The sequence below is a fragment of the Lytechinus pictus genome, chromosome 1, assembly GCF_037042905.1.
Source record: "Lytechinus pictus isolate F3 Inbred chromosome 1, Lp3.0, whole genome shotgun sequence".
Lineage (NCBI taxonomy): Eukaryota > Metazoa > Echinodermata > Echinoidea > Temnopleuroida > Toxopneustidae > Lytechinus > Lytechinus pictus.
Genome location: NC_087245.1, coordinates 20,817,714 through 20,832,067, shown reverse-complemented (window position 1 = coordinate 20,832,067; position 14,354 = coordinate 20,817,714). Strand labels below are relative to the sequence as shown.

General features: G+C 36.0%; 1 protein-coding gene across 1 annotated transcript; it reads right to left on the bottom strand.

Moving 5' to 3' along the window:
* Positions 1–1,178: 1,178 nt before the first annotated feature.
* On the bottom strand, positions 1,179–8,083 carry LOC135154135 (aspartate and glycine-rich protein-like). Its single transcript, XM_064099427.1, has 3 exons — positions 7,969–8,083; positions 1,713–1,889; positions 1,179–1,579 (listed from the first exon to the last, which is right to left on the bottom strand). The coding sequence occupies exons 1-3, from the start codon at positions 8,081–8,083 to the stop codon at positions 1,179–1,181; spliced, it is 693 nt and encodes a 230-aa protein (XP_063955497.1).
* Positions 8,084–14,354: the final 6,271 nt, after the last annotated feature.

Sequence of the window (14,354 nt, the reverse complement as noted above, 5' to 3'; positions counted from 1 at the left end):
AATAATGATATCAATACCGACTACGAAAACTACAAGAATAATAATAATAGTGGTAATAATAGTAATAAAAATCTGAAATTTCAAGGTATAATCCTTGCTTGTATAGCTTTCTGATACCCAACTACAAAATTTGTATCAAGAATTGTTTAGGGGCCTTTTGAAGAATTACAGCATAACCAAGAGAGGGCGCGAAATACTTTCAAATTCTGAATTCATTTTTTTCCACAAAGAATGAACGGTTCAACCGTCGAAATTTAAACGTCATTGCACTTTTTGAAGTTTGGAACGTGAAATAAGTCCTACAATGTATTTTATTTAATTTAAGCTTTACCATAGAAATTATAAAGGTCTAATCGCCCATAGGCACATGCATTAGCACGCAGCATATGCCCTACTTCTTGTATTAAACCTCGAATCTCTGTTACTGTTACATTTTCAAAAGACAGGTAATCAATTACCATACCACCAGTATTTATTGAATGTAATATCCTATCACCTGACTTATTTTAAATAAATAAATAAAATGAAAATGTCAATTATGATGTAAGCATATAAAAAACAAAGTGAAGATTCTTAGCACAACGATGTGCCAACAATGTGTGTCATCCTGAACTAACAGCATTGATTATAAGGATGAAAGATTAAGAAAAAAAAATAAGTAAAAAGTAACAAGATTATAAGAATAAAGGTAAAAGTATCAGCTAAGAGGTAAGAGCTTGGTATACGCCAGTCTCCATTATATAGTTAAACAAAGGACAGACGGTATTGAACCATAATGATATATGGGTACATGGGTCACACACCAAAATTGTCACGATGCCCATGAGAGCGTATTAATATATGATGCTATGTTTGCTGAAATATATATAGGAGCTTGAATCCAAACAGGCAATAACAATGCATTACCAAGGCAACTGAGCCTGAAAGATAAAATTTGAATGATAGTCCAAATAACATCTTATGTCCACTCAAACTCAGCATTAGCGTGATAATGGCAATTCATATCTGATGTCGCCGCGTGTAATAAATCAACTCTGTATAATCCCTCTTCACACCTTTCTACCGTAATAATTGTCTTGCATGTTTCGCACTCCGAGCGTTTCCGTTCTCTAGACATTAATCTAGACCCTTTCTAGTAGGTTTTCTTTTTAATAATAAACAAAGCCAATATTAACCAATCACAACCATGATATCCAAACACCATCACAAACATAATTATCACCATCATCACTACCATCTTTACAGTTAGCACCACCACCACCACCAACAACAACGGTGCCATCATCACAACCGTCATCATAATCATTGCCGTCAACATCATCATCATCATCATCATCATCAGCACCATCACCATCATCATCACCATCATCATCATCATCACCATCATCATCACCATCATCATCATCATCATCACCATCATCATCATCATCACTTTGATTATCCCTACCATCATCGTCACCATCAGCACTATTGACATTAGCATTACCACTATTCTCACCAACATTATCTCCACCAATGCCATCATTACCATCGTCATCGTCATCGTCGTCGTCGTCGTTATCACACCGCCATGTACCATCTGATCGTCAACACCATTATCACTCCCACTACCCATCACCAACATTACCAGGACGACCACCAACATAACATAATGATTACCATTGACATTGCCATCATCGCAATCATAACCATGATCATTGAAATTTCCACACCATCACCACCAGTATTGTTACCACTACCATCACCAACACCACCAACACCACCACCACCACCACTATCACAGTCATCACTATTCACATTACCATTACGACCATCATCACCATCATTGTCGTCATTATCACCATCTCCACCACAGTAACCATCATCATAACAATATCTATCGTTGCAACCTTATCGAAACCATGCTAAATAGCATCTTCAAAATTGTGTAAACTTATTTACTGAACCATATATCATTAGTAACGAAGTACTGAATCATTATGAGAGAGATAGACAGCTGAGGCCTTCTTCCAAAGGCGGAAGACAATCAGAATAAAAATGAGGTCCGACATGTTTGGCAAGCCTGACACCATATGGGAGACCATTAACATCAAATGACAGAGAGAGTCGTAATTTTGTTCCGGCCATCAGGGGAGTCGTCATAAAACGTCCTACACGATATAAACCGACTGGAGAGCGCTTTTTGCCCCTAGCAATAAAGAAGGCCCTATATTAAGATGCGTTGTATAATGATAATGAGATTAAGTATTAATAAACTTACTGGTTGAATGTATTACGATGAAGAATATGACAATCCGTATGTTGCACAGTATAATACTATGATTACTTAAAAAATATTGATCCAATTTCAGTACACATTTATTTTTCTTTCAATGGACATTTTTCATAAGAGTACGAAACATAAAAGGATTTAAGTTATTATGTACAGAAGAAGGCGCAAAACATTTGAAAAGCAGATTTGATTATATCGACATGTTTAATTCATGCTATTAAATCATCGTCACCATCATTACCTCAACATTCTTCGTAGAATCAACAATCTTCACTCATGCCTGAATTAAATAATGATAAACTATACGTGTAAGAACTTCTATACTTTATGCTAGTAACATGAAAACTACGATATAATTTAGCGCACTCTGAAGAGGTTTATCCAATATTTGCTTAAGATGAAACGTGAATGCTTGCTTTTTTAATAAGAAACATCAAATACGTAATTGTTTAATGATTATAATGTGAGGATATAATGTGCTTTGTATCTGTCTTCAGAAAAGGCGCGGCAGAAACGTTTTTATCATTAGCATCACTACAATAAATTAATTTCACCAACAAACAAGTTTTGTTTGATTTTTTGGCAAAGTAGTGGGTAAATTTTCTCTGAACTTTCTTTGGGATGTGTATGGTATATATAGAGAAAAGATATGGATGACCCTGGCCAACACAAGGAAGCACGCTTAAAATTCAAAGCACTGCAAAGCCTGGTACTCTAACAACAAGTTATTCAAACTTTTAAACGATAGTCATAATGTTTTCCTATTTGGGAATTATTCTAAAAGAATTAAACAACTTGTTAGAAACTGTAAACAACTTGTTTAAAACTTTAAACAATAATTGTTAGAATGATAGGCTCAAATAACGTACTTAAAACCGTAAATTTTTATAGTGTGGGTGAAGAATATTTCAGATGATAATATAAATTTTTAATTATCTACATTTCAGGTAGCACTGATTCTCACAGAGTCGGCACGGCGTACATTTATAAAAATGGACAGATCTTCTTGCAAATTGAATCGATGGATTAAATCAGTGACGGATTTGATATTATTGCCATTGCCCCCATTCTCCGCTATAATAGGCTCTTCAAAAATAAAGGGGTCAATTAGATTTTAAATGAAATGAACAGCATTAACTATAATCAGCATTAACCGAATTGTAGCATTATTCTCTTCTTTATATTTTTCATTCATCTCTCCTTCTTGTCACCATTCATCTTTCCCCTTAATATCTTTCTCTCCAGTCGCCTCTTCCTCTTTCAATAATCGTCATCATCATCGTCGTCTTCACTGTCGTCGTCATCATTCTTTCCTTATTCTTCCTATTCTACTTCTTTTTAATCCTCTTTGTTTTTGTGTACTCGATTATAAGAGATGTTTAAATGGTCGCAGACATAAACTAACATACAATAATGAATGAAAAATATATATTTTTTCCAATATGAGAGTCTTGTATACAGTATACATGGTAGGTCTCAATGTTTATTACGACATGTCTCAGTTGTTTCTATATTCGTCCTAAAAATTGAATTAAGTGAAAATCTATCACTACTTTCTTTATTGATTCAGAGACGTTTTGCCATGATTTTCACTCCACGCTCTGCATGCGAGTTCTACATGTCCGAATGTCTGTCACTTTTTTCCCGAAATTCACTTATGGTTTTAAGTACTCCTCATAGTACCATCTAGACATGTTTATTCAGTAATGTATTCACAAGCACACCTCCACTTCAGGTCCCCCCTGTAAAAATATATAAAATGCTCCAGAAAGAGAGAGAGAGAGAGAGAGAGAGAGAGAGAGAGAGAGAGAGAGGGAGGGGAGTGAGGGAATGGGAGTGAGGGAGGGGGAGAAAGGGGGAAAACTTGAAGGATAAAGAGAACAAAGGAAGAGGGGGCGGAGCGATTGGGGCGGGAGGGGAGAATGACCAAAAGAAAGGACGTAACGGATTTTTAAAATTATTATTATTGGGTGACTTGGGACTAAAACATGACAATAGAAAGTATGAAGACGAATCAAAATTAGAAAGATGGAATGGGAATGAGGAAGATGCCAAGAGGGGGAGAGAAAAAAAGAGAGAGAGAGAGAGGGGGAGGGAGAGTGGGAGAAGAGGGAAAGGACTCCCGACCCTAGCGCTCGTCCCTTTCTAAATTGTGATCTTGGTGATATTCACAAGCATTATCTTGTGTATACTCAAAGCGAGAGCGGAGACGGATCGCTTCCTTCGCCTCCTATATATCCTCCCGGGACCCGGCACCTTCTTACCACCTCATCAATACCACACGTTCTATCCTCTCATTCTGTCACCATGGTAACCGAATGAAGCTTTACTATCCTATCCTTGAACGCTTTCCGAGGCACTACCCCTCGATGGGAGTATGGCGGGATCAGGCAGCGGATTGCGAAAATATCTGCAAAAATACATAATTCTCGCATTATCCTCCCTCTCTTTCCTTTACACACACCCCATTTTTACTATCTCTTTATATTTTCGCCGTCCCAGTCTCCTTACCAGCTTTATATACACTCTCTCCCTACACACATTACCCCCTCTCTAACTCATAACACAAACACACACACATATACACAATATTATTAACCCCCCATTTTCTTTAAATCCCTCCCTTTCTATCTCTCTGTATACATGGACCTTTTCTTGTTTCTCGAATATATTACCATCTCCACCCTCTTGCCTTAAAAAAAAAAAACTTCCATATGTCTCTCTCTCTCTCTCCCTATCTCTCTTCCCTTTTCTACCTCACCCTAGTCCTTTCCACCTCTTTTCCGTCTTTCATATCTCCTCTCTCTCTATTTCTCTGCCTGGAATGCATTTTTATTCACTTTACCCAAGAAGAACCAATAACGTTTTGCGGTGACACATTCGTAAAACATTCTTGTGATATGCAATGGTATTGATTTAGGTTTAGCATCCCAGATTACACTTAACAGCATGTCATCCTGATAAATCTGCCTGTTAGCTTCTTACTGCCATACCCTTGCGACCTTATAATTAATCTTGATTTAATCTTCCTTCAAACATGATACTTAAAAAAGGCATTAATTTCTAATTTATTTTGAAACCTTAAAATTTCATTTTCAGTACAACAAAATCAATCTATACATCGACAAAAAAGTTAAATTACTCGTGATGTAATGGACAATATTTAGGAATTGACTAAACGTTGTAAAAGGTTTACTGAAAGATCATAATTCGAATTTGAATTTTACCCTGAGAACCATGTTAACAATTTCGATATGGATGCGACGTACACTAATTTTTTTTAAGGAATTGAAGGACGGAAATAATAAAAACATATATATTTTCAGTTTAATCACAATTAATATTAATTCATATCAATGTTAACGGTATTCTGCAGTTTAGAATGGTTCCAATGGCGACTGAGGTCAAATCTCTAACAGTCATCTCCAAATTCAATTGACGTGATATAAATGCCTCTATTTAGGCCACATAAAAATGCAAACCTATACGCCTTAGGAGCCGTTCACATACAAACGTTTATGTTTCAACACTGATACACCTGTTGTATCATTTCATTTTTTCATAAATATAAGATTTGAGTTTTGCCTTGCGAAAAGAAATTAACAAATATCAGGTTATAAATTTTTTTAAATTTGTTACTGGTTATAATACTAAGTGCACTGGTGTCGTCTTTATACAAAAATAGCAAAGAATTAAACTAATTATTGCGATTGTTTGATTTCATAGTTCTTTCTTGACTCGATTATATGTTAATGCTGATACAAATCAAGTCTGCCTATACTGAGTAGTACTTATTCATTATAAAGTAACCATATAATTCTCTTTGTTCAAATTTAATATCATTATCTTATTCTAGTCAAAATACTTTTAGCTGCGGTGGTGTACATTGTAGGTGCACCTATTTGAGTAAAAAAAAAAACGACCAAAATATAAGCTCTAATACGAATTCAAAATACTCTTAACCGTATCCGGACATCTACCCCCTGGACATCCACCCCCCGGACATCCACCACCCGGACATCCACCCCCCGGACATCCACCCCTTAGGACATCTAAGGATGTCCGGGGGTAAACGTCCGGGGGGTAGATGTCCGGGGGGTAGATGTCCGGGGGGTAGATGTCCGGGGGGTAAATGTCCTAGGTGGTACTTGTCCTAGGGGGTACTTGTCCTAAGGGGGTGGATGTCCGGGGGGTGGATGTCCGGGTGGTAGATGTCCGGGGGGTGGATGTCCAGGGGGTAGATGTCCTAGAATCACTTTTAACACGTGCATAAAAGCTTAGTTTTTTCAACAAAACTTGAAAATATAGTAGCTTCATTTATTTTCTTTTGATTACACAATGTCAAGCGGGCTGACTGGCATTTATCCGATGCTTCATTTTAAACGTGTAATCCATATTCCCCACTACATGACAAGCGAAGAGCATGGTCGTATGCAATACATGCAAGTGATACGATCTTCTCAAGCACGCATTAATGAATCTTAATTAGAACAGAAGAGGAATCTAATTTCTACACTGTTTCTTTCAATATTTTATTCGTTATGAAACAATAGATCTCTCGAGAATGCATTGGTGACAAAGAGTGTATTACATCCCGTTAAAGTAGCATAGCTATAAGTCTAAGTTCTACAGGAAAGATGCAAATTCATTTTAAATGTGATTATTACTAAGATAAGAATAAACTCAATCGCATGTTGCAAGGAAAATTTTTGGTGGATATTACATCCAATATATCTTTTCCATACATCACTGAACGCATAAATTCGAAAATCATCGAATAGATATATATTCAGAATCTTGATTCAAAATATAATGAATATGGTACTCTATTCCAAGCACTAATTATGCAACCAACAAAGGAACCAGTAGCGTGGGTTGTTTCCAAAACCCACGCCATTTTGTGAAAATATGTGTCTTGAAAACCAGAAAGACGGTGTGCGGTATACCCTGCATTCACAGAAGAGTTCTTCTTCGAGGGTGATTCATCATTCTGCGACCTACTCAAACTCATGTCCACTATCATAAACTATATAAATTTCTTTTTTTTTCTTAATAGAATACACCCAGGTAATATACATTGAACCCCGAAATCTTATACAGTACTTGTCATAGCCATGTATTAGCAGATTTCATAGTCCGTTTACACAATTCCTGGCGGCTTTTCAAAGAAGACTCGGTAATGCACATGCACTTCGTGAATACACGTAGTAATCATTAACTTTAAATGACATTAATCAATTCGAATACAGAAAGCTGGTGTGGTTGATTAATATACTTGACGCTCTAAAGTAGCATGGGCACATCATCGCAAACGAGGTGGGTATTGTTCTTCCTAAAATTATATAGGGAAAGTTGAAAAGCTACCACTGTGTTTTTACTTATAGCATTGTAAAGGATCAACCAAAAATCGTTAATGAACAGGATTTATGTCTGCACTTCTATAAAAGGCTCTGTTATCGGCATATCATCTATAAAAAAATAGTTTTTTCCATTATCATTTTGTGCTCCCGATTTGGCATTGGCGTTGATGATCACCATTACAGTTTAATTGTGGCGTAACTGACTGTCTTTGAGAAACGTTAAGTTTTATGACATTCATAATGTACCTGTTCAAATTAGAATTGGCTGCTTCATAAATCAAACAAAGCTTTAAAATTTCAACGAATATCATTACAAGTTATCTCGTATAACTATACCTGTAGATTCGGAATTCCCGCCATCATATTTATTTTCTACACTTAAGCCAACATCAAAACAAGTGCGTGGGAAGCCCGTAAGTTGACAGGTGATCTTACTCATCCAAGAAGACATCCCCGCCAATATCTGTTTATAGACTGTCTCTCTCCCACGCCTGCATTGAGAGTGTATAATGATGCAAAGGTGAAAATGAACGCCCCGGGGAAAGTCTGTCGTTGGAAGTGTATCTGTTTTGGTGACTGTCCCAGCTACAAGTGAGGCTGCCCGGTCACCGAGTGTGAAGGTAATTCATGTGGAGTGTCCACTTTAACAAAGTATCGTTCGTAAGTGGAAACGGGCTCGTATACCAATCGCGCAAATTGGCTAGACAAGAGCGAATTGTTTGGAGATGAAAATTACGGGTCAAGTATAGTCAATAGAGAAACAGAGAAACGGGGTAGATGGAGTACATGAAGATATACATAAACAGAGAAAGAGATGGAGAAAAAGACAGGGGTATAGAGAGGGGGGTGGGGAGCAAGCAAAATAAAGCGGGATAAAAGGATATAAACGAACAAGGTTTTTACAAATAAAAATGCAACTCAGAACGATTTTGATACTAAAATTAATAATAAAAGATGTAATTCTATCAATAATGTTAATATAAGAAGAGAAAAAAATGTAATTGAAAACATGTAAAATTAAGATAACAGAGAAGAAAAAGGACGAACAAAAATATAATGAGAAGAATAAAATGATATTCAAAATAAAAAGCTGGAGAGACGAAAAAATGTGGAAGGGAAAAACAAAATAAGAGAGAAAATTCTCTCTGTGCATAATGGAGTATACATATTTAAAAAGCATGTCTTCACTTTTCCTCCAAAACAAAAGACAGGAACATCTTGTAATCTAACAGAAGTTTAAACCATCAAGCAAACGTTACGTAATGACTGGCCTCGCACCAATTAGATTTAATAAATAGAACAGATTTACATTAAATGGACATGGTACGTGTTGCTAATAGACCATTAACATATTCCAAGCCAGTTTGATTTCAGAATGAAGGGTTAAGTCGGTATTTTTTCAAAGATATCCAGAACATTGATTTTCCACCAATGCTGATCGTGGCGAGACTTCCCATACTCAACCGGGCATTATTCTTCTTCATAAAAGCAATGTTCATAGAGTTTATTTGTTGTCGTTTTTAGATTATCTACTATAGATATGAACCTATAACTGTTGACTACCGTTTATATTTCGAATGGTAGGAGACATCAGTCTAGGGAATGCACCGTGTTTGATTGCATTCCCCCTCCCTCTCTCTCTTTACTTTTTTACCTTTCTTCCTCTTTCTCTTTCTTTCTACCTTTCTATCTTTCTAATGTTCCCTTTCACTCTCTCCCTATATGTATCTCTGTATCTCTCCATACCTCTCTGGTTATCCTCTATCATTTATTTCTCTTCTTCATACCTCTCCATCTCCATTTTTAAAATAATATCTGCCACTGATTCTTTCCTTTAAACCCGATCACGAGGCCAAGTCAAACAGCGCTCAAGATCGTATCAAACGTAAAAAAGCATGACGATGCTCTTTGCAGCGAAGTTCATTTGAGATCCTACCGATTAGTTTTCCAATAAAACCGCTCATACCGGCTGAGACTCAGTATTAAGTACATCGTATCATGTCTTCGATGTCAGCTATATGGAGCACTCAAAACAGCAGAATGAGAAACAAAGCCACTTAAGATGACATAATCAAGCAGTTGTATCTTTAATGGCATATTGGAGTGGAGGGGGTTGGAGCAAGCCAGAAGATTATCAAATAATAATACGTGCTTACAATTTGGACAAATACATTTGTCTAGTGAAAGATGGGGTAAAGAATATATTCCAACATTGCAGGCACAACCAAGATAAGTTCTTGATTTTCATTTATTCATTGATTTATATACTTATTTGTTCACAGTTGATATTGGAAGGGATCGGGGCAAGACAAACAACTCCAATTGTGCCCTGGGCAAAATTAATATAAATAATATTAATGGGGAGGGGACCACATGCCCCGTAACAAAATAAAATAATAAGGGTCAAATGTTATTACCACAGCACTTTCCAGTCATAAATGGTCTTCTGCCCCCCCCCCTCCCTCCTCAGTTACGCTTGTCAAGATAGAGCTTATAAATATTTTGTTAGTTTTTCTCGTAGATTCTGCACGGTCACAAAATTTAAAGGAATTCAAGTTCTTCCGCGTGGTAGAGCGAGCAATATTCTCTCCCCTAGATTTGTGTATTTTTAGAAGGCAAACCACCTGGGAAATATCAAGCGTGAACTATTGATTGAATCGACAACTTTAGTGGTGAACAAAGCTGTCACGTAGAGTGTATTTTTGGTAAAATTATGACCAATTAAATTTACTGTACTTTTTGTCGCTTTTCACGTCTGGTGGCGTACTTGAGTAACCTTCAAAAGTTCATTTACGTCCACATGAATTAAAAAACCTCTGTTTTCATTTCAATTATTTTCTACACGCATGATAGCATTTAATATATCTACTACAAATGCTGATGGTTCATGCTGCTACGCAATGATTTTTTTATAGATTATTACTACTAATACCCTTATTGCTGCTGACTTTTGTACTATAAGATTGCTGCTGTTGCCAGTATAATTATGACCAATACAATGATAGAACAGAAAGCGATTGTGGAAAATACTGGGTTGTTTTCTCAAGAGTGATATACAAAACAAACAAAGAGAGAGAGAGTGGGTGTGTGTGCGTGTGTGGGAGAGATAATGATACAATGAATAACGTACATACTCCATCGGTCTTATCATAGCGCCAGGGAGTAAGAATACATTTTACTCTTTTTTTACCTCAATAAAGATTTTTGTCATGATGCATTAATCTGAAATAATATTTCATATGGCTGAGATGGCTCAGGGAAACGTCCCAATAATACAAGTCAATTCGATTTACTGTTTACTACGTAACAAAAATCGTATTCCAAAGGCCTTTTAAATTACTGAAGAAGGGCGAGGTTAACAATGTATGTATAGTCTGTGCAAGCTGTATCAATGTTGAATGCCGAAGTCTCAAATATTCATGATAATCGCAACACGCAGATGAAATCACTTATCGGTACTAAGAGAATGTGGTGAACCCCCCCCCCCCCCACCATCCGCATATTTTTTTCCTCGTACGTGCGTGACTTTTCTCGTCTCACCGGGGTGTATGAGTCGCCTCTATATTGTCGCCATTGTTATCCCAACGCACTAATCATTCATGTTCACATATGGATCCATCAACACAGCTGTTGCGTTGCATCGTTATGCTTAGACAGAAATATCACTCATGTGGGTTAAAGTTACAGTTATGAAATCCAGGATGGTTGAAAATATATGTTGACAAATTGTTTTCTCAGAGAGACCGATATATCTCGGTAAAACACCGCCAGGGGTGAGGTTGAAATCGAATCCATCCCATGCAACTTGTGATTCCTCGTTAGATTAGATTTAATTTTGATTACTTTGTCGTTAATTTATGTGTCAATTCAAACTGCAGGTATACCAGATATACTACGGATAACTAGATCTGTAATTGAAAAATGGAAATTAAATCATTTTCATATCAATCAGACAATAAATTTAAAAAACACAAAAATTTGAGTAATGGTTTGGTATCTTTAATTGAGGAAAATAAGTATGAGTCAAGAAATATCTTACCGAGAGACACTTATTATATGCCCAGGTATCATGCTTGTTACAATATAAGTAGAAGATATTCTGTTACTGAAATGCGGATATATTACCCTTTGGACATCTCCACAAGATACCATCGCGATCACACAAACATAAAATTTTCATTTTATGTTACAATTTGGTAGTATCGAAAAAAAAAGAAAAAAAAACATCACGATGATAATTTGTCTCCATGACGTGATGTGATTCTATATGGTGAATTTAAATACACAATATTGACCTAATGGCATACTGAGAGGTGGTCATTGTCGTGTAATTCTGACATCGGTATGAAGTGATGATATTCTACATGTACATTTTATCAAAATGGTGCTTAAAATTACATTGGATTATTATTTTACGAAACTGGTAATGCAAATAAATCATTACAAATGTAATTTTGAGGTGTGAATATGAAGTTCAGTAACAGCCAATATAATGAACTCAACAATGTATTTACTCCAAGGTTTCGTCATTATTATAGTAGTGCAGATTTAAAGGAATACCTTTTTAAATTAGACATTTGTCAGCAGTAATGTTTGGTTATGGGCGTCGTGGCGTGTTTAAGTCATCACTAATAATCATGTAGCACTCCCAATCGTTCAAAATACTCAACCGATACCAAATGGGAAAGCTCGTAGTCTAGAAATAAAACATTTGACACTGTATGATGAGATAAATAAATGACATGGATTAAGGAATTAACTGTTTAGACTGTTGCCAATTATGAACCATTTCAAGCTCGATTATATATCCATCGCATATTTTTCTTAATAAATTTTCGATTTTGCATTTCAAGATGTATAAAGATTGAGTTAATTATCATTTCCTTTAATCGACTGGTGGAAAACAATAGTTCAATAATGGGTGTAGACCTATTAATGGAACTGTATAAAAGGAAGGATAAATGCTTCATCAAGTCATATTTCATGTACCATTGAAATAAGTTTTGTTTCCATAATTATTATGTTGAACATTCTTCTTATTCTTGAAAAATAATTCGTATACGTAGAAAGCCATTTTCAGTGCACATGTAGCTGTTGTTTCTGCTATGAAATTAAGGTGTATTAAATATTAATAACCATTTTGAAGAAAAAGAATCAGCTTCGAATTGAAGCTTGCTAATATTCGTGGGAGACTTTTTTTCATTTCTATGACTATCAGTGATTAATCACTGTACTGTAAATTCATTGGATATTTTCTATCCTGCTGCTCTCTAAAAACTTCTCTCCCCAAAACCTGATCGATGTCTTTGCACTCTTAATAGTGGTGTGTGTCACAATTGTTATTCTACCAAGATAAACCATAGACAGTAAGTTGCGACCACACCGAACGTCTCCCGAGGGCCGTGAAATGTCACACCTTTATAGTTGACGGCTACGTAGCGTTACGTGCGCTGAAACAAAGAACTGTCTACGATTTATTTTGCAATGTCTGCGTGATGCATCTTCGTCATGTCCAACAAACTGGTTGCGTATTGTTTTCTGTCAAGGGTGTCTTGAATGGGTTTGCCATTCATTATATCGTTCTACCAGGGACTGTGTACACACTTCATTATGGTGTATAGAGCCAACGCTGTCTGTCTGTACAATATTTCGGAGCAGAAAAAACAGCACTTTCTGTCTAAATCATATGGTACTCAATTGTCACTATACGAAAATAATTAAATAGAAGATAATATCTCGCAAATGATTATAAAAAAGATATTATTTTACAACGTCTGGAAATAGAAGAATGACTAGATACCATCCATTCCAATAAACAGGCCTGACTAAAACTGGATACTGGTGATAAATATCATTACAAATTTTTATTTAAAACTATAAAAAAATGCCAACGTTTACCCAGTTTGCTGCGGTGTCTGCCAATGTCCATCTCTTGATTATGAATATTGCTATACTATATACGTTCGCGAACGTAGAATAATTATGAATAGGCCTATGACGTTCAGTTAAATATTAAATGGTGTAATGTCAAATTAGATACCATATATCAAATCAAGATTAACTGAAGCAGCGGAAGAATGACAAGAAGTCCCTTGCTCGTTCGTGCTAGCCGACTAAAGGTGAATCACGCCTCCTGAATTAAAGAAATTAGACATTTCGAGATGGAATGAGCCAATGATTTGCATCCAAGTCAGGCAAGAACGAACTCGGTAAAATAAACAGATAGGAATATAAATCTCTCCAAGTCGTGCCTCTTCCTAGCACAGTTCTTAATGGGTATTCAACATAAAACATTATTGGATTTAAATGAAGCTTGCGATAGAGGGTTTTTGTTTATGGGAGCAATAAGTGGAACCATAATTAAGACAGATCGAGGTAAAATGGTGGAAATGGGTGACGAATTCGAGAATGGTAATCATCCAAGATTTTCTTAAAGCGAGAGAGATGTAGGCATTCAATTCTCAATGTCGTATCAAACATTCTTTATTCGTAAATTAAACTGCACAGTAAAACGCTGTTTCAAGTTTGATTTTTTTTTATTTATACAACGCCGTTTAACATGAACTTTACATTTGTCGTTAACAATTTAAACAATAAGAATATTGTTTGAAATTTTAAACAAGAAAGTTTATTTCTCAATTGTTATTCCTGAATATTTGGTCTTGGTTGTTGAAACTGGTCATGGTTTTTTAAACAATTACTGTAAAGGTTCATATCGTAAA